At 41.0% G+C, this 27,550-nt stretch overlaps 1 protein-coding gene across 1 annotated transcript in view; it reads right to left on the bottom strand.

Annotated features, from left to right (window-relative positions):
- Nucleotides 1–27,550, bottom strand: part of LOC129697235 (zeta-sarcoglycan) — an 877,180-nt gene that overhangs the window by 46,954 nt on the left and 802,676 nt on the right. The window contains exon 6 of the mRNA XM_055635588.1: nucleotides 4,741–4,813. Within this exon, the coding sequence (XP_055491563.1) occupies nucleotides 4,741–4,813 (73 nt within the window). The remainder of the gene's footprint in view (nucleotides 1–4,740; nucleotides 4,814–27,550) is intronic.

Raw genomic sequence — 27,550 nt, 5'->3', positions numbered from 1 at the left:
CATCTGTGAAGAGTATCGCAGAATTAACATTGTGTGGAGGAAAGAACTGCAGATGCTGGGTTAAATCTAAGGTAGACACAAAATGCTGGAGTAACTCAGCGGGACAGGCAGCATCTCTGGAGAGAAGGAATGGATGACATTTCGAGACCCTTCTTCAGGCTCAAAGAAGACCTTTCTTCAGTCAGAAGCAGAATAACATTGCCCGTCCATAGCCTTTCATCAAAATAATTCTCAATTTCTCTCTTTGTAGATGCTACCTAACCTTTGGTGTGGTGGAAGACCACAAATATGATTTTTGAGTTTAATCCCTTGCCAATTGTTTCTGCATAATGTGAGCATAAGTAATAGTGAGCGTCTTCAGACATAAAGTTGCTGCAACAACAATCACAATGGATCAACTGGGTACTGATCTCAAAAGAAGCAGCTATCTTAATGATAATTTCAACAAAAGAAGATTTAGATGCATTTTGCAATTCACATCTTTTTAATTGGTCGATATCAAATAATATTCTATTTTGTATTGCAGTGTCGTCAAAATGCTCTTTTACTCAATCTGGTGCTCTGTTTTGATATTTCTAATGTGCCATTTCTCTGTCAGGGCACATACAAATTGAAAACTATTCCTAATATTGAAATGAATAATGTGCAATGATTTCAATGGAAAAGCTGCATTAACAACAAGAGGTTAAAAAAATGGCATAAAACTAGAGCAGTTAGAGCTCTATAAATATATAAATATTGAAATTATTATTCTCAAAATATTATTTTAGTCATTGAATGATACAGCACAAAAACAGGTTCTTCTGCCCAGCTTGACCCACCGACCAAGGTGCCTACCTGAGCTATTCCCATTTGCCTGTATTTGCCCCATATCCCTCTAACACCTTACTCTCCAAACGCCTTTTAAATTTTGCCCACTTCTGTCACTTCCTCTAGCAGTTCATTCCTATTCACTCTCCAGTTCCGGGGAAATAGGATTGGGGAAATTAGAGAATGTTGTTTCTCTTGTCAGTTCAGTCAGCTTGCATGCTGTCAACACTCTAACTTGGAGCTGTCTGCCTTCACAATTAAGGTAGGTATCTCAAATACAATACAGACAATAAAATATTCCAGAAGCTGCAGACAGTGCCAGCCATGGGAAGCCTGCTGCCCTGCACATAGTGTTTATTAAGTGACATTTGGATGAACACTAACAGCAATGCTACATGCAATAAGAGAAAATAAAAATATCTGAGGGTAATCTATCTGGAGACAACACAAAATGAAAAAAGCAGAGTTGTAATGTCATCGTCATCCTTGAAATATGTTCCCCTTCCAGACACCTATTTCTTTGTACACATCAACCAAGACAGCCTTTCTTAACATTTCAAAACATTGCTAGCAAAAAAGACAGCACAGAGCTGCTTGATAGGAATAGTAATATTCTGCTATAAAATGGGCACAATCCTCAGCTTCAGGAACTTTTATTTGTATAAATTTATGAGAACTGTATACGGCATTAATACATGTACAGTCAGCAGGTTTGAAGCCATACATTTGAAACTTGGGTAATATTGGCTCAGTCAACATTTGGATTTCCCTTCATCTAAACTCCTGTGGCTGGATCTTGCTGTCTCTCCATATCCCAAAGTCTAGAGGCATGGTCTTTCGTAGAGGCTTCCTCCTAAAACATTTCTGATAACTATTGACATTACTCAAAGCTGGGAGGCCCCTCAGTGTGGTCTCTAGTCTGAAGAAAGGCCATTACCCGAAACATCATCTCTCCTTTCCCTTCATTAAGTTATTTCAGCACTTTGTGCTTCACTTAATGTTCCAGCATCTGCAGTTTCTTGTCTCAAGTGGACACCCTCAGCTATAAAGCTGTAATTGATTGTAATGAGAGTTAACTGTGTCTACCATTACAAAATTTATTAAAAACTATTACATTTAAAACAAAGAACATGAAAAAAGTGGTTAGTCAGTAATGCAACGAACACAAGTAATTAAACAAGACAACTTAAAATCCAATAACTGAATGACCCTTTCCTTCTAAATATTTGTTTGACAATATTCATTGAACTTGGGGGGGGATGGGGGGGGGGGGGGGGGGGGGGGGGGGGGGGGGGGGGGGGGGGGGGGTTGGGAACGTACATGAGGGGAGAGAATCTCATTGAAATCCACCAAATTATGCATAACCGCATAACCTAGATAAACCTCCTCTGGCAGCTTGTTCCACACACCCACCACACTTTGTGTGAAAACGTTACTCCTCTGATTCATGTGAAATCGTTTCCCCTTCACCTTGACCCTATGTCCTCTGGACCGCGATTCACCTACTCTGATTCTATTCCTATTCCTCTCATGATTTTACACACCTTTATAAGATCACCCCTCATCCCACCCTCAAGTCCATTGCTTTGAACAGCACTCCGCAATTTTTGGCAAACATTTAATTGATTTCTGTTAACCAATATTACCTCTGGTATGCTTGCCAATTAAAAAAAGAACCATGGAAATCATTTAAGCACCTCTATGAGGATTAGGCCAGCTTCTTTCTCTGAACAAATTGTTGGGATCAAGACTATCCAAGGTGAGTGCTCTGCTTATTCAGATGTCTTGAGTTCACAAGCATGGCTCAGCATTTATCAGCAGGTTGGTGCAGGTAGAATAGAATAAATAGATACAGACATTTAAAAATGCGTCTCATAAAAGATTTTGTAGAAAAGAATCAGGCCGTATTCAGACAAAGACTTAGAAAAAGAAGCTGCATGCACAAACATTTCTTAATGTACTCATAATGTTACCATTAATGTATATTGATAAATTAGGCTAGAACATTTAGGAAACTGTCCTAAAACTACTGATAATGCGAAATGAAGAGGCAGGAGAAATAACTGGAAATACGAATAATTTCAGGATGGCAGAGAATTATTAGCTAAATTAAAAAACCTTTTCATTTTTTGTTTTTGCATTTTCATTGTTATTTTCTTTCAGCGGTTTCAACAGCTGGTGTGCAATATCCATCATGGTTTAGTGTGTTATTGTTCATTTCCTTTGCTACTTTTGTGCAAAGGAGATAGCATTCGTTATCCTATTTAGTTAGTTGCGTTGAGCTGCATTAATTGTTCTGAAGAAAGGCATTGTGCTGAAAGCTCAATTTTTTTTCACACCATGAATATGCTTGTCTTCTTGTTTAATTACAGTTTTATTTATTTATTTTTTTATTTCAAGTAAGAGCCTGTTTAGGAAATCAAGTCAAGTCAAGTTTATTTGTTACATACACATACAAGATGTGCAGTGAAATGAAAGTGGCAATGCCTGCGGATTGTGCAAAAAACTACAGAACAGAATAGAACAGAATCAGTATTTACATGTTAGAAAAAAAAACAACATTTTTAAAAAGACACAACACAACAGTAAATTAATACAGTAAATTAGTTCCTGGTGAGATAAGAGTTTACAGTCCTGATTGCCTGTGGGAAGAAACTCCATCTCATTCTTTCTGTTTTCACGGCATGATGACGGAAGCGTTTGCCTGACCGTAGCAGCTGGAAAAGTCCATTGCTGGGGTGGTAGGGGTCCCCCATACTGTTGCTGGTTCTAGGTCTGCACCTTCTGATGTATAGGTTCTGCAAGGGGGGGGCGAGTGTAGAAGTAGAAGCACTGAAGGATCGTCAGGGAGACTCTGAATTTCCTCAGCTGCCTGAGGTGGTAAAGGCGCTGCCTTGCCTTACTCACCAGTGCGACAGCGTGTGTTGTCCATGCAGATCCTCTGTCCTCTATGATGTTGACTCCCAGGTATTTAAAGCAGCTCACCCTATCCGCAGTATCCCCATTTATCTTCAGTGGCGTGTACTTCCTCGGATGTTGTGCCCTTCTAAAGTTCACAATCAGCTTCTTAGTTGTTATGACATTCAAGAGGAGGGTGTTGTCCTGACACCAGAGTGCCAGATCAGTCATCTCCTTCCGGTAGACCTTCTCATTGTTATTGTAGATCAGGCCCACCACCACAATGTCATCAGCATACTTGATTATAGAGTTGGAGCTGAACCTAGCCACACAGTCATGTGTGTACAGGGAGTACAGTAGGGGGCTGAAGACGCAACCCTGGGGGGATCTTGTGTTCAAGGTGAGGGTGTTCGATGTATGTCTTCCCATTTTGACTACCTGGGGCCTAGTGATGAGAAAGTCCAGGACCCAGGCACATAGGGGAGTGTTAAGCCCCAATTCCAGCAGCTTCTCAGCAAGTCTGGTGGGGACTATCATGTTGAAGGCTGAACTGAAGTCTATAAACAGCATCCTCACATCGCCCCCCTTCTGACGGTCAAGGTGAGAGAGAGCGATGTGCAGAACCTGGGAGACCGCATCGTCCGTGGATCTGTTCAGATGGTATGCAAATTGTAGCGGGTCCATGCTGTGAGGGAGGAAGGTGCAGATGTGGTTCTTGATCAGGCTCTCGAAGCATTTCATGACTACCGAGGTGAGGGCCACTGGTCGGTAGTCATTCAAACAAGCTGGAGAGGCATTCCTTGGTACAGGTACAAATGCAAAGTCTTTCCACTCTTCTATGTTATATTAGAATTGGAATCTCATAACTGGAAGTTCTGATTTTAAAGCTTGTGAATGAAAAATACCTATTTATCCTAACTTATTTTCCAAATGATCACTGGTCTTTCAAATAGCTGTGTATTAAGTGAAAATTGAAACAATTGGCATTCGATCGAAGAAAGATGACTACAAATATCCAAGGTAATTACTTACTTGAGCTCTTGTGAAGACTCAGCTCTGACATGAGGCGTTTCCACTGATTGTTCAAATACTACACCTTCTGAACCTGCGGAAGAAATGCAAGGGAAGCCATAAATACGCACCATCTAATGCAACATATGCTCTGGGTCAAAGTTAATCTCAGCTTGAAACAATCATCTGTATTCTCATTTAATAAGATCAGTGTATCTGAACATCACTTAAATTATTAAGATACATCCTCTCATTTATTTTGTGGGCATTTCGGGGAAGGCCAGCATGGATTGACCTTGGTCAAATGCCCTTGAAAGGCTGGTGATTATGACATCTCCAGAAATGCTGCCTGGCCAGCTGAGTTGCACCAGGATTTTGTGGCAATCTCACACAAATGATGTTTGGTTCAGACTCATAAACAGACAAAACCCCACAGCACTTGTATTTTTCATTGAAAATAGGTTGGTTATAAAACAAAATCTATAATGTGATAGAAACACTATCTTTGGACAGACATGATCAATGCCAAGCTCACAAATGCAGATACTAATGTTTCCTTAATTAGAATTTTATCAATACCAATTATTACAACATTTATATTTCAGAGGAAAGTATCAATTTACAGTAAATGCCCAGAAACGAATGAGCCTCTACTTGTGTTTTACATACTTAATTGAGTTTTTTGAAGAAGTGATAAAGGAGATTGGTGAAGGTAGGATGGTGGATGTTGTGTAGATGGACTTTAGTCAGGCTTTTTTTAATGTCTATCATGTGGTATCATCTTCATCTTGCGTATAGCGTGCACAGCCTAAAGTTGTACGACAACTTGTTCTATTTGATCTTCTGTTGTGATGCCGGGTTGATTATTTAATTGGACCACGTGAAAGTTGCCGGATCCAGATTAAGCTGTTGGGGATTCAAGATATATATTCGATCGAAATAGATAGGGATAGGACCACATGATAGATGCAATCTCCCACCTAGATAGATATATATATATATGATCCAGATATAAGATGTTGGGGATTCATATATAGATGCTGTATATATATATATAGATAGATATATAGATATATGGATTCAGATATTGGAGATATATATATAGAATATAGATATACAGAGGATATATATAGATGGTATATATAGAAATTGATATAGATATTAGATGTAGATATATGATAGTATGATATAGTAATTTTGCATAGGATGTAGGTGAGTTGATGGGTAATTTTGCGGATGAAACCAAAATTGGAGGAGTTACAAACAGTGAGGAATGCTGTCAGAAGATATAGCAATGATATAGATCAGCGGTAGAAATGGGCAGAGATATGGCAGATGGAAGTTAACCGAGCAAGTGTTAACCGAGCAAGTTATGAGGTGTTGTACTTTGGGAGTTTGAATATAAGGTGAGAGTATACAGTTAATGGGAAGACACTTAACACCATTGATGTACAGAGAGAACTTGGGGAGTCCAAATTCATAGCTCACTGAAGGTGGTAACCCAAGAAAATTGGGTGAAAAAGAATGCATATTGTATGCTTGTCTTCATAGCTAGGGTCATTTAATATAAGGGTCAGGAAGTCATGATGCAGCTCTATAGGACTTTGGTTAGGCCGCATTTGGAGTATTTCAGGCAGTTCTGATCGCCCCATTACAGGAAAGATGTGGAAGCTTTGGTGAGGGTGCAGAAGAGGTTGACAAGAATGCAGCCTGGATTCTGCTACAGGGAGAGTTTGGATAGACCTGGATAGTGTTCTCTAGAACATCAGTGGTTCAAGGGAGATGTGAGAAGTTTATAAAATTATGAGACATAAATAGGATGAAGTCAGAACCTTTTCCCCAGGATGGAAATATCCAACACTAGAGGAGAGAGGGAAAATGTTGAATGGAGATGTACGGGGCAAATTTTTTTACACAGAGAGTAGTGGGGACCTGGAACGCCTGGCCATAGTTGGTGGAGGAGGCAGATATGATAGTGGCATTTAAGGGGCCTTTAGATAGGCACATGGAAGTGCAGGGATAGAAGGATAAGGATAATGTACAAGCAAATGAGATCAGTTTAACTTGGCATCATGTTCGGCACAAACTTTGTGGGCCGAAAGGCTTATTCCTATGCTGTACTGTTCTATGTCAAGAAAGTAGTTGATGTAGCCTGGTCTATTATGGGCAGTAATCTCCCCACCATCAAAGGGATCTGCAGGAAGTGCTGCCTCGAAAAGCAGCTAACAACATCAAAGACCCACACTGCCCAGGCCACACTTTCATCTTGCTATTATCATTGGGGAGAAGGAGCCTGAAAACCTCCAAGTTCAAGAACAGCTTCTTCTCCTCAATCATCAGGTTCTTGAACACTGCCCAACACAATCCTGCCTCTGCAACTCAGATCTTTTATAGACTTTGTATTGGTTACACTACAGATTTTGGTTTTGTATTATTGTGCTTACCATTATTGATAGTTAATTTATTGTATTATTGAATGTTTATATATCGGTTTCTATATTATTGCAAAGTAACATTCGCAAATTTGCAGATGACACAAAGCTGGGTGGCAGTGTGAACTGTGAGGAGGATGCTATGAGAATGCAGGGTGACTTGGACAGGTTGGGGGAGTTGGCCGATGCTGGCAGATGAAGTTTAAAGCAGATAAATGTGAGGTTATCCACTTTGGTAGCAAACACAGGAAGGCAGATTATTATCTAAATGGCGTCAAGTTGGGAAAAGGGGAAGTCAAGAGTCAAGAGAGTCAAGAGTCAATTTAATTGTCATTTGAACCCCTTGAGGTCCAAACGAAATGCCGTTTCTGCAGCCATACATTACAAACAAATAGACCCCAGACACAACATAATTTACATTTTACATAAACATCCATCACATTGCTGTGATGGAAGGCCAAAAAAAAACTTATCTCTCCACTGCACTCTCCCTCCCCCCCCTCCCCCCCCCCCCTGATGTCAGAGTCAAAGTCAAAGCCCCCGGCTGGCGATGGCGATTGTCCCGCGGCCATTAAAGCCATGCCGGGTGGTGCAAGATCGCACACCGGGTCTTGATGTTGGAGCCCCCGGCGTGCGCTCGCAGAGTCCCGCGGCCATGCCAAGCCGCGCGGGGCGGTGATGTTAGGCCCCGCTCCAGGAGCTCTTCAACCCCGCAACTCGGGCGGGAGAAGTCGCCGTTGCAGGAGCCCTGAAAAGCGGTCTCCCTCCAGGGACCCGCGGGCTCCCGGTGCCGCCGTCCGCAGACCCGCAGTTGCAGCCTCCGAATCTCCGGAGGTCGGGCCGCAGCAGCAGCAGTGCTCCACCACCGCTCCACCCGCTCCGGACTCGGCCAGCTCCGCGACGGTGACGGTGAGTCGTCGGCACCAGAGTCCCCGGTCTTCTCCTGTTGGAGGCCGCTCCTCGTTGCAGCCCCAACGACAACCGAGACCCGACAAAGAAAAGGTTGGGTCTCCCGTGCAGGGAGAGATTTAAAAGTTACCCCCCCCCTCCCACCCCACCCCCCCCCCCCCCCACACACACCCCAACAAAAAATAACAAAAACTACATAGAAACATAGACAAAAAATAATAAAAACGCGGACGGGCTGCAGAGGCCGCTGCTGACGAGAGTCGCGCCGCCTACCGGATATTGAGTACAACGGGTATTGAGTAATGAGGAAGGGTTAGTTAGCAGTCTCGTTGTGCGTGGCCCCTTGGGCAAGAGTGACCATAATATGGTTCAGTTCTTCTTCAGGATGGAGAATGACATTGTTAATTCAGAAACAATGGTTCCGAACTTAAAGCAACGTAACTTTGAGGGTATGAGATGTGAATTGGCCAAGATAGACTGGCAATTGATTCTTAAATGATTGACGGTGGATATGCAATGGAAGGCATTTAAAGACTGCATGGATGAACTACAACAATTGTTCATCCCAGTTTGGCAAAAGAATAAATCAAGGAAGGTAGTACATCCGTGGATAATAAGTGAAATCAGGGACAGTATCAAAACAAAAGATGAAGCATACAAATTAGTCAGAAAAAGCAGCCCATCAGAGGACTGGGGGAAAGTCCAGCAGAGGAGGAAAAAGGGCTTAATTAGGAAAGTGAAAATAGATTATGAAAAAAAACTGGCAGGGAACATAAATCTGACTGCAAACGTTTTTATAGATATGTGAAGAGAAAAAGATAAATTAAAACAAAAGTAGGTCCCTTGCAGTCAGAAACAGGCAAATTGATCATGGGGAACAAGGACATGGCAGACCAATTGAATAACTACTTTGGTTCTGTCTTCACTAAGGAAGACATAAATAATCTGCCGGAAATAGCAGGGGACCGGGGGTCAAATGAGATGGAGGGACAGAGTGAATTCCAAGTTAGTCGGGAAGTGGTGTTAGATAAATTGAATGGATTAAAGGACGATTAATCCCCAGGACTAGATAGGCTGCATCCCAGAGTGCTTAAGGAAGCAGCCCCAGAAATAGTGGATGCATTAGTGATAATTTTTCAAAACACTTTAGATTCTGGAGTAGTTCCTGAGGATTGGAGGGTAGCTAATGTAACCCAACTTTTTAAAAAGGGAGGGAGAGAAAAAACGGGGAATTACAGACCAGTTAGTCTAACATCGGTAGTGGGGAAAATGCTAGAGTCAGTTATTAAAGATGGGATAGCAGCACATTGGAAAGTGGTGAAATCATTGGAAAAAGTCAACATGGATTTATGAAAGGTAAATTATGTCTGACGAATCTTATAGAATTTTTTCGAGGATGTAACTAGTAGAGTGGATAAGGGAGAACCAGTGGATGTGTTATATCTGGACATTCAGAAGGCTTTCGACAAAGCCCCACATAAGAGATTAGTATGCAAACTTAAAGCACACGGTATTGGGGGTTCAGTATTGATGTGGATAGAGAACTGGGTGGCAGACATGAAGCAAAGAGTAGGAGTATGCGGATCCTTTTCAGAATGGCAGGCAGTGACTAGTGAGGTACCGCAAGGTTCAGTGCTGGGACCCCAGGTATTTACAATACATATTAATGATTTGGACAAGGGAATTGAATGAACATCTCTAAGTTTGTGGATGACGAAGCTGGGGGGCAGTGTTAGCTGTGAGGAGGATGCTAGGAGGCTGCAAGGTGACTTGGATAGGTTGGGTGAGTGGGCAAATGCATGGCAGATGCAGTATGCAGATGCTGTGGAGGTGTTCCTTGACCTGCCAGTCCCTTTGCGATTAGTAAGCTCACCAGTGCTCGCTTTCTTCTTAACAATGTTCCAAACAGTTGATTTTGGTAAGCCTAACGTTTGGTGTTTGTCTCAACAATTTTATTCTTGTTCCTCAGTCTCATAATGGCTTGTTTGACTTTCATTGGCACAACGTTTATCCTCATGTCGATAAACAGCAATACATGTTTCCAAAGGTGATGGAAAGACTGGAGGAAAGACTATGTGCTGAGAGCTCTCTTATACCTGCATTAAGGAGGCAATTAAACACACCTGAGCAATTACAAACGCCTGTGAAGTCATGTGTCCCAAACATTATGGTGCCCTGAAATGTGGGAGACTATGTATAAACACAGCTGTAATTTCTACATGGTGAAACCAAAATGTATAAAAATACCCTTTAATGAAATCTGACAATGTGCACTATAACCACGTGATATTTTCTATTACAAATCTCAAATTGTGGAGTACAGAGGCAAATAAATTAATGATGGGTCTTTGTCCCAAACATTATGGAGGGCCCTGTACATGCCAGCTCTTGTCCCACCCCTTACCATAACTCTTTCTGCCAGCTATCTCCCATCTACACCAGTCAGGAAGAAGAGCCATAAGTTGAAACAGCATCTGTCTATTTCCCACCACTGCTTCTGCCTGAATCACTGGGTTCCTCACAGTTTTTTTTTGGCTCAAAATTTCAGAACCTGCTGACTCCAGTGTCTCCATTTAATGTTCAAATGCATATTTGCTGCTCAATTTTAGTCAATATTAATGAAATCAATGCATCTTCTCTTATGAGAATAGGTCATATGGGAATTGTATAAATAAATGTCTCCATTAAAAGGACTGGGTTTAATGATAATGATAAGTCAGTAAATGTCAAACCACCACTGGATTCTATGGGGCACTGTTGCACAAAGTTTAATTATTATGGCTACCTATCAGTTGTCCCATGTAAAATGCTAATGGCCACATGATACCAGAATAAAAGTCTGCCTCATCACATTAGTGAAATAAACAAATCCATAAGGTTAATTTTGAGGTTAAATTCTGCACCCAGTTGTCCCAGAGCTCCTTGTTGTAAACAAGCTACTTTGAAAATTATTAAAGAAAATCCTGCATGCATATATTTGGACAAGATTTTACAGTGGGAACTCTTGTGACCACAGTGCACCGACCATGTAGAAAACAAGGCTAGGCCTTGTCAATAGTCCGAGCTATTTCACCATCAGGCAACTGACCAAGTCTCTGCCAATCACTCACCCAATAGTTAAACTTCACCCCAGTTCATACCCATTTCACTCCAAATCAGCAGGTGTGTTTATCTCCGGTTCTCCTCCATTTAGTATTTTGAAGGATATCAATAATAAGCACATACTCTCACAAAGAGGGTATCAACTACACATCTTGTTTGAATGGTAATGAAGTGATTCACACTGAAATTCATGTACTGTTTCTCAACAAGTAAACTGACAAGTACACATGAACCAAACAGCTCAGTCAATGACAAATCAATAGAGCATCTAACTTATCCCTAATGGTGAAACTGTCAGCAACAAGATATTGTAAGAAAATATAGTGAAAACAATTTCAGATTACGCACACTGTTAACTAAACTGTTGTACCTTACTATAATGAACACAAGAAAAAAAAGACAACCAGTAATAGTTTAGATACTTTTACATAGTTCTCACAGAATATTGTTTGAAATATTTATTAATTAGGAAGGGGAAAAAAAGATTAAAAATGGAACACTATTGGATTTCATTGATTGTTAAATGGCACTTATTATACTAAATCAGCTAAACCTCTATCAGGGTTTCCAGAGGAATTCACTGACCATCACCTCCTTCTCTCTGAGCAGCTTGTTTCTGTATGTTGAGGAATGGAAGATAGAGATAAGCAAGGAGGCAAACACTACTATAATAGTCCAAAAGCACAAATATACTGAAAAGAGAAGCCAGATGTACTTCGCATCAGGCTCCTCAGTTTTATGCCAGGATTGTCCAACAAACCATGACACCATTCATTTGACCCTTATTGTCCCTTATTGAACCTTCGTTAAAGATGACTAAACATTCTTGTTTATTTCAATTCCTCTCTATCATTGTAAAGTGTTTTAATTTTTTTTATATTAACAAATCTAAACACTGTTTAATATTCTCTGCCCAATAGAGTTATAAAAGCGGTTCCAATGGGCTTTGGCGCCGTGGCACTATGGGGATGGAGCCTCTTTATCCGTACCCCGAGGCCCGCTCACAGTACGGAGCCTGCTCTTGTCAGATATCCAGATGCCTCTGGCATACGCAGGCTCAGCTCGGATGGCCCACTGTGTCGGGAACAGATTGCTGTGAGCGGATGGGCAGGCACAATGGGTGGTAGGTTTAGCAAGCAGGCCAGATCCACTCTGATCTGATCAAGCAATAGCTGCATGATAACTGCACGGTTGATTTTGATGCTTCAAAATCCATGAAGTGAAAGGAATTAAACCACCCAGGGACAAAACATAAATCTCCTGAATTATTTAAGGAAACATGAAATCTAATGTTATTCTGTGCAATGCTATCTGAAGGAATGTGATGCATTAAAATAAATGCATTATTACATGAAGTAAATTCATGAAGATATTTTATAAAGATCTTCTAGCTTGTAATCTCAAACATTTAGCATCCATCCTTTTGCACTTGCCATCACTTTTATTAAGCAGAAATCTAACAGTCAATTTATAAAAATTCCAGATGCCACTGCACTTGATAAATTGGAAGAAACGGGGTACTCATTTATACTCAACCCTATTCAATTGATTCTATGTAATTCTACAGCAATCCAACATCCTCCATAAGAAAAAAGTATGTTCCAAAGTTTCTGTATGATTGTGCTGTGGTTAGGAAGATGATGTGACTGTTTTTCCACAGTTATCTATCCACCGGGTGGCACCCGCAATGGCTGCCTCGTCTTGACCCTTCCTTCTTTGTTGTTTTTTAGTATGTGTTAAATGGATGTTTTAATGTTCATTAGCTAGTTTTATGTGGGTGGGGGCCTGGGGGAAACTTTTTTTAATCTCTTACCTCAACGGGGATCCTTATCGTATCTCCGTTCACACTACGGCCCAACATCATTGAGTTGGTGGCCTCTACTGGAGACCAACTTCAGGAGTTCCAACCACAGGAGCCTGCGGACGCAACATCGTGGAGCTGGCGATCCCTGTTGGGGATCGACCTAGGAGCTCCATGTGCGGGAGCCTGCGGACTTTAGCATCGTGGTCCTTGCGGTCCCTGGTTATAGACCGACTTCGGGAGCTCCAAATCGCAGGAGCTTCGACCGCCCCGACGCGGGAGTTTCGATCACCGGCTGCGGGAGCTTCGATCGCCCCGAATTCGGATGGTTCGATTGCCCCGACTTCGGGAGAATAAAGAGGAAGAAGATTACTTTTCTGCCTTCTATCACAGTGAGGAATGAGAGGAATCCACTGTGGTGGATGTTTATGTTAACTTTTATGTAGTTGTGTGTCTTGTTGCTTTTTTTTAGTATGGCTGTATAGTAATTCGAGTTTCACTGCACCTTAATTGATGGATTAAATTAATAGACAATAAACAGACCTTCGAACCTTTGAACTTCTCTGGTGAAACAGCAATTAGGTATCTGTCTCTGCATGCTCAACTTCCACTTTTCAGTTGTACAATGTCTAACTTCGGCCAATTTTCCATGAAATGGAGATAAATTATGTATCTTTTGCATTGATTTAAGTCCAACATAAATCCTCCAGTGATGGATGTTTGGACTGGATAAACTCCAAGAAGTTTACTGAAAAAGTAAGCTTACATCTATTTAGAACATTTTCTGTTGATGAATAATAGCCAAGCTGACATCCAAATGGAACCTTGGGAGGGTTGGGTAAATATTATCAGGGACTGCATTTCTTTTAACTTTACCCCTTAAGTTGTAAAGCCCCTAATGTGACAGGTTGGACAGTCTTAGCTAGAAAAACAAAACAGTAGGGAGCTTGACAGTGTTCCTTATTAGTCAGCAAAATGTTTATACTGGGCAGACTTGGACCCCCAACCCACAGCTTTGCAAATCAACATCTAGTTCTCTGAATGCAATGGGATCCAATAGTGAGAAAAGAATGGGTGACGTTATCGGGTCGAGACCCTTTTTAAAACAGTGGGAAGCCCAGAAATTGGAGAGAAGGGAGCTGGTGATGACAGACGCGAGGAGCAAGGACGGTAGGAGAATGAAGGGGTCTGGCCTTATGTGCTCTCAAGGTTGTCTGTGGGAGGCGCTCCCAGGGTACAAAGGTAGACAGATGACAAGAAGGACGTTGGTGTGCCAGGCATCCAAGGAGCGCAATGGCTGGAGGCCCTGCAGCAGCCTGATGCTCATGTCAATCAGGCGCTGCTCATAAGACCTGAAGCATGGACTGGACTTTGAAAACGGTGCCAATACTTGGCGAACCTTTGCATGCAGTCACAGTGGATTATTTCTGTACACTTTGCTAATCTCGGATTGAGGTAAGGTATGGCAATACTTTACTGAACTGTATGTGAAAAAAAGAATTTCACTGTACATTCGCAAATGTGACAATAAAGCACCATTGATCATCGAACCTGTTCAATATGAGCAGATGTGAAGAAGAAGCCATGGAGCAATGTTAACTCAGGTCGATACACACATGATGACCTGAATGGTTTTCATCTATTCTGTATTGTTCTATTGTTATCTTTAAAAGATTCATAAATGGAACTTTATTTTATGAGATGCTTCAGCGGTGACCACAGAAGCACAATCTGAATTTTCGCGATTGAAAAAAAATTCAAATTTTTTTCTGAAATAATTTTGCCCGCTGACATCACCGTGTTGCTTCCAACTCGAATTATTTTTTCATATTTGGAATTTTCAAAGAAGTATCAGTTTGAATTGATGCATCTTTCCCAACATCTAGATTAAAGCAAATGTCTGAGCACTACCTTAAAAAATAAGGATATTTCCATTACTGAAAATATACAGGAATAATATGGAAAAGTAATATAATTATTAGCTAACATTCAGGTGACATGTCAACTCAAGGTTCCTTTCTCGTTTCAAGAGCATTTGCAGGAAACTTATCCTAATATATTTCAACAGAGGCACATTTAAAATTCACAGAACAGGACATACTCTGAATTTAAAAAAAAGGATGCTTATTATTATAATTCTCATGGTTATTTTCCAATCTCTGTAATTAGTAGATATCAATTATTTCTAACAGTTATAATCATTATTCTGAAATTCTCAATTAATCATAAGTTTCAATGTTTTATAACAATAATGGTGGCATAGCAGCACGGCTGGCTGAGATACACTCTCACAGCGCCAGAGAACTTGGTTCGATCCTGAACTTGGTTGTTGTCTGTGTTGATTTTACATGTGTAGAAAAGAGCTGCAGATGCTGGTTTAAATCAAAGGTCGACACAAAATGCTGGAGCGACTCAGCAGGACAGACAGCATCTCTGGAGAGAAGGAATGGGTGACGTTTCGGGTCGAGACCCTTCTTCAGACTGAACAACAGGAATCGAGTATAGGAGCAAAGAGGTCCTTCTGCAGTTGTACAGGGCCCTAGTGAGGCCACACCTGAAGTATTGTGTGCAGTTTTGGTCCCCTAATTTGAGGAAGGGCATTCTTGCTATTGCGGGAATGCAGCGTAGGTTTACAAGGTTAAATCCCGGGATGGCGGGACTGTCATATGCTGAGAGAATGGAGCAACTGGGCTTGTACACTCTGGAGTTTAGAAGGATGAGAGGGTATCTCATTGAAACATATAAGATTGTTAAGGGCTTGGACACACTAGAAGCAGGAAACATGTTCCCGATGTTGGGGGAGTCCAGAATCAGGGGCCACAGTTTAAGAATAAGGAGTAAGCCATTTAGAACCTAGACGAGGAAACACTTTTTCTCACAGAGAGTGGTGAGCCTGTGGAATTCTCTGCCTCAGAGGGCTGTGGAGGCAGGTTCTCTGGATACTTTCAAGAGAGAGCTAGATAGGGCTTAAAAATAGCGGAGTCAGGGGATATGGGGGAGAAGGCAGGAACGGGGTACTGATTAGGGATGATCAGCCATGATCACATTGAATGGCGGTGGTGGCTCGAAGGGCCAAATGGCCTACTCCGGTACCTATTGCCTATTCTATTGTTGATCCGAAACGTCACCCATTCCTTCTCTCCAGAGATGCTTCCTGTCCCGCTGAGTTACTCCAGCATTTTGTGTCTACTTTGAATTTACATGTTCACCTTATGTGGATTTACTCCGAGTGCTCTAGTTTCCTCCAATCTCCCAAGGAAATAGGGTTTGTTGGCCTTTGTAAATTGCCTCTAGTGTGTAGGGACAGAATGTGAGTGGATAACAAAGAACTAGTGTGATTTGTTGATCGATGTACAGTGGGCCGAAGGGCCTGTTTCTATGCTGTACCTGTCAATCAATCAATCAATCTCTCAATCAATCACTTAATCAGTCAATTAATGTCAATCATTAGCAAGTGTGGACTTATTTACAGAAATCAGGAAGTGATTACATCAAACAACTTCGTAACATTTGCAAAACTGTACAATAAAGCCCCTGCCTCACAACGCGAATTTACCCAAGAGCTCTCCCCAGTTTAAAACAAATCAAAATCGTGGTAAGTACATAGAATGTACGTAGCGGGTACGTCGGTGCTCGTCGATGTCTTGTAGCGGCTCGTAATGCTAACGGCAGGTACTCAGGAAACATGGAAACTCATGAAATTTTTTAAACAGTGTGAAAAATTTCCAAGAGTAAAACAATACTCGTGATGAAGAACCACAAAGTCGATTTTCTTAAAACTCGGGAGAGCTCTTGGGTAAATTTGCATCATGGGACAGGGGCTTAAGTTAGCAGTAAATATTTCTGAAGTATAGGTTTAGGTAAGTGATGCAATAAATCATCATTTCATTTATGCACAACCACATTTTGAAAGACTATGCTTTCCTTATGCTAAATAAAAATTCCGATAAATATATTAATTATTTTTTGAATTTGCACTACAGTTGTATTATCTGCCTGTTCGAGAACTTCATACCAAATCAATGTGTGGAAATATTATCAGCAATTAATAATTGTTTTTACTCAAAACATAATTTTATTTGGAGACCCCAGACTGCAAATGCTGGAATCTGGACCAAAAAACAAACAGCTGCCTGACACACTAAGTTGTTGCAGCACTGTCTGCCTTCAAAGGATTTCAAATTATATTTAACAATTTGTGAATCTTCTTCTTTGGATCAGGGGGACTGCTATTCCAGTTTTGTGGATTCTGAGTCAATGTGGAAACTGCAGACTCTTCCATAGACAGAGAGGTGGTGTTTGAAAGGTCAGCTTGGTGTGGAGTTTGTCTCACAATACACAACTTGTGTCATTCTTGCTTGACCTCTCTGCACTCTTGAAGCACGGTCTTGTGGTTATTAAAAATGTAAAACCATAAATCATACAAAATCATAACTATCACTGCATCTCCACTGCAGTTGTAAGCCAGGTATCCGCACATCCTACAATATTTTTCTCCATCTGCTTGGTCATTTCTGCTCATGACATAGGTTGGAACAGTTTGTTTGTTTCAGGCTCTGGTGATGATGTGATATCTGACAATAGCTGACAATTATAGCTGACAAGTGCAATTAGAAAACTGGATACTGCGAATATCTTCTGATCATCTTGATAGTTTAATTGTTCATATCCTTTTGTTATCACCTATTCCACTGTCAACAATGGACCATTGAGGGCTCCACCTTCCCCGAGTCATCAGTGCAAGCTCTGATTTGTTCTGTACCTCTTCATACTAGTTTTAAAATCTCCTCACTGGAGACCCCCTGACTCTGGGTTTTCCGTCTGGGGCCGCGGTAGGGCCTCTCGGGGACCCTACGACTCACGTCACCAATTGGAGCGCCTTTTCTCCAGAGATGCAGTCTGTGGACGGCGGCACCGGACCCGTTGGACCGCTTTTCAGGGCTCCCACAACGGCGACTTCCCCCCAGCAGTTGCGGGGTTCCATCTGGACTGGGAATGTCTGTCTGGGGGGAGGATGCTGACATTGATACACTAATGACCTCGGGGGGTTGCAGTGCATTTGAATGCTTCTGCTGAGAGAACATTGGTGTCATATTTCCAGTGTCTTGAGTTGCCTACAGTCAGGAGTCTATGTGTCAGAAGCCTCTGAAAGGGTTGGGATTATTGTTGTCTGATAGACCATGAATTAAAAGCCAAGGTCTTGATCTTCATTGTCCCTTTTCCTAAATTGATCAAACACTGTGTTTCTAAATTGACGGCAATAGTGAATTTCATCGTCAATGGCTGCCCTCTCTGAAAGTTGGCCACCAAGATGTGTTTTACCATGATGTGTGGTTCAGTGTCACAGCAACTATCACTATTGCCTGAGAGCTGTTAGATTGATGCTGACCTTAAGTGCTGTTTTTATGGAGTCTGCACATTCTCTGTCACTCTCTTAGCTTTGCTTAGATACTTCTGCTTCCTCCTTCATGAAAAAAAAATATGTGCTGGCAGATTAATTGGCCACTAAATTATCCCTTAGTAGAGATTAATGGCCAAAATAATCAAATGGGAGCCAATGGACACACGAGAGAGAGAGAACATGTTGGAGAAGTTCAGGGAATTAAGGAGAGGGGGAATTAAATAAATAGAATTGCTCTCCTGTCAGCTGTCATGGACCTGGTGGGCTGACTAACTTCCTTCTGCATCATTATTTTGTCTGTATTTGAAGCAAAGATTGCTGGTCAAATGATAAAAAGTGCAATTTCCAATATATATGGAATGTAAACATTGTAAGGTCAGAGGGGAAAGATTTCATGGGAACCTGAGACACAATATTTCACATGGAGATAGTGAGTATATAGACCAAGATGCCAGACGAGGTAATTGATGCAGGGACTATAAAAACATTTCAATGATAATTTGGACAGGTACACGGATAGGAAAGATTTAGAGGGATATGAGCTAAACACGGGCAGGTGGGACTGATTTAGATGGAGCAACTTGGTCGTCGGGGGCAGGTTGGGCTGAAGGGTGGGTGTCCATACTGCATATCTGACAGACTAATTTGTACTTTGCCAAACACAGATTAAACAGACATGAACAACAACTACTGAGATATTCTTTTTAAAGATTTCTAGGTAACCACTCTCTTGAGAATTATTCTTATCAATCACAAGAGAGATTGGGCCAAGCGTGATTCCACATGAATAGGAGTTTGAGTGTCTGCTGTTTATATCCTTCAACTGAAGCCGCTTGAGTTTACACAAAATACACACTGTGTGATAAATACGGAGATTCCCTGTAAAGGCTACTTGTCAGCAAGCCAACTCTAATTATTGAATTCAGGCTCTGCATTGTGGTTCAGTTAATGAAGTTGATGCTAACTGCAACTAGTGACTCTCTACATTCCTTCATAAGGAGGCATGGGAAATGGAAGTGATCCAACAACCAAAGGTACAATGGTTGAGGACAAACCACATTAAAACGCTGTAACATTTATGATATTTAATTTGTAAATAACCATATCCTTAAATACGCTTAGAATGGAATGGCATTTTGGAAAGTTAATAAAAATAGGAAGGCGTTGAAAATGAAAATCCTATTAACTCAACCATTGATGTTTCAATCAGAATTAATTCTAAAAAGGGAAATGATAATGGGCAAGTTTCATTGTTTAAGTAAATGTTTTTAAGTTTTAATTTTTAGTTTTAAATTGCGTGTTTTATATTAACTTTGATTTCCTTTCAGTTTTGTTAAATAAATATGTTTTAATTATTTGGAGACATAGAATCATACAGCACAGAAGCAGGCCCTTCGGCCCAATTTTCCCATGCCGACCAAGATGCCCCATCTACACTAGTGCCATCTGCCATAAATGACCCATAGCCCTCTAACCCTATCCTATTCATGTATCCCGTCCAAATGTATTTTCAATGTTGTTATAGTACCCACCTCAACTACCCCCATTGGCAGCTTGTTCCATATATCCACAACACTGTGAAAAAGTTGCCCCTCAGGGACTTCCTAAAATACAACACTTCTCACATCAGCATTAAATTCCATTAACTATTCCTCAGCCCCCTTGCCCAAATGGTCAATATCCTGCTGTAAATTTTGATAACCATCTTTGCTCTCTACAATACCACCCACTTTAGTGTCATCTAAAACCTTAGTAATCTTGCTTTCTACATTCTCATCCAAATCAGAATTTACTTGAATTTTAATAGTTTTCAAATGCTGATAATTGTCAGAGATTTTCAGGAAACAATTAAAAATATCTATGCTCTTGACAGGCACCAAAGTCTCCAGCTTTGCCTTTCATCGAAGCCTGGTGGGGCACTCAGGAAGGCAGACCCTCAGAACAACCCAAAGCGTAGTCACTATTCAACGCTCATTATCCAGTGGGTAACTGTGGGCATGCAGGAAACACAGGCGTATATCACTGGTTTGGTTAATTTTTTTAGTTTAGAGTTACAACGCAGAAACAAGACCTTCGGCCCACCGAGTCCGCGCCGACCAGCAATACATGCACATTAACACTAACCTACACACACTAGGGACAATTTTACATTTATACCAAGTCAATTAACCTACAAACCTGTACATCTTTGGAGTGTGGGAGGAAACCGAAGATCTCGAAGAAAACCCACGCAGGTCACGGGGAGAATGTACAAACTCCGTACTGACAGCCCCCTTAGTCGGGATCGGACCCAGGTGTCTGGTGCTGTAAGGCAGCAACTCTACTGCTACACCACTATGTAGCAATGTTACAAAATTTTGAGATTTTAAAAATCAAGTCTACAATTTATCCCATCAGATAAAGCATAACAATAAGTTTAATTTGACACCAAATTCACTTTCATATCTCAAGTATTAAAAAAGTTATGGCCATTTTCATACTCGGAAATTAGCATCTTGTTCCCTATTGATTTTCAATGGACATTACAAAAAGCTGTGATCTTGGATAGTCAAAAGCCTATTTCTTAAGGAAAGATTAACATTTTTAAATAGCCTAAGTGTCCAAAGATTATTCATAAATAATTCACAATATAACATGATTTTTATATCTAATTTACATTAATTTATAGGCCAAATGGAAGGAATTTAGTGTTCAATTGCTGTAAATAAATGCCCATTTAAATCGGCTTTCTAGTGGGTTCCTGTGAACGCGCTGGTTTAGAACGTTCACATCGCGCTGGATTAGTGCCCTCAAATGCTGAGAAAAATACTGCGGGATATAAAAAGCCCAAAATGAACTACTCGCTATAGATAACTTGATATACAGGGTTATATACATGCCCCATTTAATGTAAAAATAAGGTACATACCTTTAATTGTTTGCTTTATAAAACCCTGGGGCTGCGAGAGGTTACGGAGTGAGACAGTAATTTTAAAACTATTATATCTATTATTCGAGGCCTGTAAAACTAATAATACCTTTTGCGACCGGGTCTTGCAGCGATTTTTCGTTAATGATTTACTAGGCTGAACATCTGCGATTGGAACAGCCTAATAAAAATCGCGTTTTAAACCCGCCCCCTCCAAACAGCGCCAAAATCGCGGACATGGCTTTGGGCAGATTCCCAATGACGATTCAGGTAGGTTTTGTAACATACCTACACTATGCCGCCCTATTACTTACAATCATTATTTGGTATAACTTTAAAAGCTGCATGTTTACTCTTCAAAATTATTAGAATACTGATGGCTGGGAACCATGAATAATGAGACTAGGCAATGCGCTGGATACAGCTCAATGCATCCCAAAACAATAAAATTAAATAAACTATAAAAATAAATAAATGACCAAATTCATGATTAGTACGGGTGTCAATCGTTATGAGAAGAAGGCAGGAGAATAGGTTTGAGAGGGAAAGATAGATCAGCCATGATTGAATGGCGGAGTAGACTAGATGGGCCGAATGGCCGAATTCTGGTCCTATAACATGAATATAAACGTATGAGGAAAAGCGAAGAGAAAACAGGCAAACGGCTAAACATTTCCCCCCTATATAAAGTTAACATAAAACTATGATAAAATATTCTGGCTCACAAGATAAGGGCATATCAGGTCAATCCTTAGTGGAAAAACTGCATTTTGCTTGTAGAAAAAACATACATTTGTAATTTTTATGCAAAGAAAACAATTAATGGAAATCTTTGCTAATGATCAGTTGCCCTGTGTTGCTGATAGTAAAATAATCAATTCTTTTTAAATAGGCACATGGAAGTGCAGGGAATAGAGGGACATCAATCATGTACAGGCAGATGCAATCTGCTTAACTAGGCATTGTGTTCGGCACTAACATTGTGGGCCGAAGGACCCGTTCCTGTGCTGTACTGCTCTCTGTACCATATGCAATATCTATGCAATATCTATATTCATTTGAGAACTGATGACCAAGCACTTCTGCCAAATGTCAGATTAACTTTGGAGAAATCCATTAACTCTGAGACACAGCCTGGACATATTATGGGATGGATTCATTTGGCCAAGTTGCAATAAACTAATGTTGAGTAACATAAAGTAAATCAATTAACAGCTTGCTTCAATCTTCTCTTTAAGTTCCACAAGTCTCCCTGAGCAAGACTCTCTCTCTCCTCCATCTCCCTCCTCCCTCTCCCCCTCCCTCTCCCTCTCTCTCTCTCTCCCTCTCTCTCTCTTCCCCCCCACCCCCTGCCTGACCTGTTCAGTTTTCCAATATTTTCTGTTATTGTTTCAATTTTTCAGTATTTGCGGCTTTGTGCTTATCAATCACAGAACTGGAACGCACTACTCTACCATTTCCAAACAACTGGGGCCCAGTGTCACCAGGCCCCCCTCACCTTAATTTTCCATCTCACACCCACTGTGACCTCTCATTCTCTTGAGCCTCCCACGATGTTCCAATAAACTGCAATTAAAGCTTAAGGAACAGCATACAGTCTTCTGACTAGGCTCATTACTATCCTCATGACTCAACAGTGAATACAACAATTTCAGATAATCATCCCTTCCAGCATTGCATTACAAATTTCTGGCATACACAGATTTTTATTTTAATAATAACAGATAATTTGCTGCTTCCCCCATTTTTCTTTCTCCAGACCAATGTTTTGTATTTCACACAACCATTGAATGCCCTTTTTCACTTTGCACTCTTATCCCTTTTATTACTCACTCTCTTCTCCTCTCCACTCCATGATAGATCACCCTTTATATTCTCATCTAACTTCCCCCGTTCTCTGATTCTTAAAAACAAATGTTATCTTTAACTTGTTTTGGTTCTGTTGAAAGGTAATGGACCTGAAATGTTAAAGTAAAACTGAAAAATCTGGAAACGCTCAGCAGAGTTCTGAGGAAGGGTCTTCAACTCTGTTTCTCACCCCACAGGTGCTGCCTGACCTGCTGAGTATTTCAAGCTTTTTTTGTCTTTTTATCAGAATTCCAGCATCACATTGCTAAGGATAGCACCAGAGATCCGGATTTTATCCTGACCTCGGCTGCTGCCTGCGTGGAGTTTGCATGATCTCCATGTGACTTTGTGGGTTTCCTCTGGGTGCCCCAGTTTCCTCCCACATCACAATGACATGGGGTTTGTAAGTTAATTGGCCTCCTGTAAATTGCCCAGAGTGTGCAAGGAGTGGATGTGAAAGTGGGATTACATAGAACTAGTGTGATGAATGGTCAGCATGGACTCTGTGGGGTGAAGGGCCTGTTTCCATGTTGTAGCTTTCAATCAATTCAATTAATGAATTATTTTTGTGTAAGCATAGATCAATGTTGTGGACGTCCAGGCCACATTTTGCATTTAAGCAACATATTTGAGCATAACAGGACAATTTTTAATTTTTTGTGGGGAGATAGTAGGTTGTAAAATTAAACTTTAAATTATCACCCTGATGGATAAGGACAATCGGGTAAGTAACATTTCTATTCCCTGCAAAACAAATTTCACAATTAAAAAAATCTACAATTTACACTATGAAGGAAGATTTGATTTCACTTTTCTTTATCTTGCTTGTTTTAGATACACTTGTTATTAGCTGTCAAACATAATCAAAATGGCATTAATGTTTGTGTAATTATAAATCTTCTTGCAGGTTATATTGATTCATTTATTTCAGCATTAGTGAGATTTTCAGCCACGTGGATGGATGCTGGCAATGAGGAAGAGCTGGGGGAACCTTGGTCAGACTCCATCTCTCAGAACACAAGTTTACTTCAGTTATAGTTATAGGTTAATTAGTAAAAGTTAGACAGGTACATGGATAGACAAAACATGCTGGAGAAACTCAGCGGGGGAAGCAGCATCTCTGGGGAGAAGGAATGGGTGACGTTTCGGTCCGAGATCCTTTTCACTGATGTCAGGGGAGTGTGTGGGACAGAGATAGAATGGAGTCGGAGACAATAAGACTGGTGGGGGAACTTGGAATGGGAAGTGGGTGGAGAACGAGGGAAAGCAAGGGCTATTTGAGTTTGAGATGTTCATACTGCTGGGGTGTAAGCTACCCAAGCGAAATATGAGGTGCTGTTACTCCAATTTGTGCTGGGCCTCACTCTGACAATGGGGGAGGCCCAGGACAGAAAGGTCAGATTGGGAATGGGAGGGGAAGTTAAAATGCTGAGCAACCGGGAGATCAGGTAGACTAACGCAGACTTATTGGAGGTGTTCAGCAAAACGATCACTGAGCCGCATATGGATAGGACAGGTTTAGAGGGACATGGATCAAGTACAGGCAAGTATCACTCTATACCTCGAGTGTCATGTGTACCAAGGTACATTGAAAAGCTTTATTTGTTGCTTGCTATCCAGTCAGCGGAATGATTACAAATCTACAGTTTGGTGCATGATAAAGTTCAGTAAAGTCCAATTAAAGATAGTCCAAGGGTCTCCAAGGAGATAGATGATAGGTCAGGACCAATATCTAGATGGTGAGAGAATGGTTCAGTTGCCTGATAGCAGCTGGGACTAAACTATCCCAGAATCTGGAGGTGGCGTTTTTTTGTATCTCTCGTCTGATAGGAGAGGGGAACGTAAGGGATGTCTGGGGTGAGACTCATCCTTGATTATGCTGGTGACCTTGCTATAATATATCAGAATTCTGTTGACTTGTCAAATCCAGCTGGAATAGTGGGATACAATTATATATAATTAGTAGCAGACTCCAGGAACATTCCCTCCCTCAGCTGCGGTGAAGCCCAGCATTTGGTTGACAAGGAAAGAACATCATCAGCCCGAAATGATGATCAAATCATTTAGCTTGGCCTCCTCTTGACTTCACCCAATGAATTGAAGTCAATGAGGTAGCAAGCAACTACTGTGACCATTGGATACAGCAACATCTATGGGACCTGACAACATTCCAGTAGCAAGCTACTCCTCTAAAAATATAACACTAGACCCTACCCAACAATATGGTAAATTGCCCAGTAAGAAAAAATAGGCTAGATAGGGGCTATATAGACCTAACATTTACATTAATTATCCAATCAATCCAATCAATTAATGTAATTATTCTCCCATCAATCAATAGAAAGATGGTGAAAGGTGTTGTCAACAGTGATTTTCATTATTAATTTCCTACAAATAATCTGCTTCATGATGACTCTTAAGACATCATTATATCCTGGATCGTAGCAGGACTGAGGTTTTATTAGGTGCTGCCCAGACCACATTTGGATCATTGTCAGCAAATTTGGGCTCCATATCTGAGGAAGCATGCGCTGGTTTTGGAGAGGGTCCAGGGGAGCTTTACAAGAACGATCGTGGAGATGATTGGGTTTATGTATGAGGAGCATTTAGCTGGAATTTAGAAGGATGAGGAGGATCTCATTGAATCATATCAAATAGTGTGGTGCCTAGATGTAGGATGTTACAAGTAGTGGAAGAGTCTAGAACCAGACAGCACAGCCTCAGAATTAAAGTTTGTACCTTTAGAATGGCGATGAGGAGGAATTCCTTTCACCAGAGGGAGGTGAATCTGTAGAAGTCATTGCCACAGCCAACTGTGGCGGCCAAGTCATTGGGTTTTTTTTAAAGTGAAGATTGATAGGATCCTGATTAGTAAGGATGCCAAAGGTTATGGGGAGAAGGCAGGAGTATGGTTTGGAAAAGGAAAAATGGATCAGCCGTGATTGAATAGCAGAGTATACTGGATGGGCCAAATAGCCTAATTCTACTCATATGTCTTATGAACATGACCATAGTCCCGACCTTTACATTAAGTCACCATTTGAATATGTGTGGCAATGGGTAAAACTCAATTCATTGAGAATTACCAAAATAGAAACCTTTTGATAATTGTTGTCATACCTGGGATAAAGAAGCATGGTTGGTGATTCATCATCCCACGCCCAGAACATTACTGAAAGATTTCCTCAGGCAGTCTTCTTAGCCCAACCATCTAGAGCTATTTCATTAATGACCTTTCTTCAATCACAAGGTCAATGGCAGGAAATGGTTACATAATGTTCAGTTCCAGATGTCAGTCCTCTGGACGTGAAGGAACTAATGGCTGCAGGCATCAAGACTTAGACAGCATTCAGGTCTGGGCTAATAATTAACAAATAACATTTGTATCTCACAATTACCATCAAATAGCTATTTCCAAAAAGGGATCCACCTCCTCTCAACATTCAGTACTATTACTATCAACAAATTCCCCACCATTAATGACCTGGGTGGATGAGAAGTAAAAGTGACGGTCACCGACCAAACTAGAGAAAGACCGTGAATCATCACTTGACTCATAAAGCTTTTCTACCATCTCAAAGCATAAAGACAAGATAGTGATGGAAGACTTTCCGAAAATACTGAAATACAGGTAGCTCGAAACCATTTCAGAAACAGCAGTCTGCTTGGCCAGCATACAGTCACCATCCTAATTATTTGTTCCTTCCCCAAGCAGTGCACCTAAGGCTTCAGTGGAAGCTATGCACAAAATATCTGCAGTTGTTTTCCATTGACCTCCCAATAATATGGTTTCTTCCACAAAGAAGTATTCAGGTAGCAGGCAGATGAGAACATCATGTCTGTAGGAATCTTCCAAAATGAAGCTTACATTAATACCAATTGTATCACTTAAATATGTCACTGTTATTTTCTTGCCACTGGGTCTAAATCCTGAAAATCATACCTAAATATGCTGATAGTATCCTTACAGAATTGTAACCTTAAGTTGATATCTATACTATTACTAAACTCTCATCTTGATCACTTCTGTTTTTATTTTAAATTTGTGCATAAAAGGTACCCTTTATCACTTGGATTTTTTCGCTACATTACCCACTGTTCTCCTCTCCTCCAAGCGCACCAAGTTTTGTTTCGATCGGTGGAAGATTATAAAAGTTATGATGGTTTAAAAAATCATGAGATCAGGAGATTGGTCTTCTCGCCTGTCAGTCACCATGAAGGTAATGCCCCTTTCGCCACCCGCTGGAGAATAAAGTCCCAGAGGCGGGGCTGAGTATACAAGTGCTGATTGAGTCCGCAAGAGTGGAGTCAGGAAATTCGCTTTGTGGTGTCGGGAAAGTCGCTCTGTGTAGTCGGGAAAGTCACTGTGTGGAGTCGGGAAAGTCGCAGTGTGTTGTCGGGAAAGTCGCTGTGTGATCAGGAGCTGCTGT

This window comes from Leucoraja erinacea, chromosome 1 (genome assembly GCF_028641065.1).
Source record: "Leucoraja erinacea ecotype New England chromosome 1, Leri_hhj_1, whole genome shotgun sequence".
NCBI lineage: Eukaryota > Metazoa > Chordata > Chondrichthyes > Rajiformes > Rajidae > Leucoraja > Leucoraja erinaceus.
Note: the sequence above shows the minus strand (reverse complement) of the source record. Positions and strands in the feature narration are given on the sequence as shown.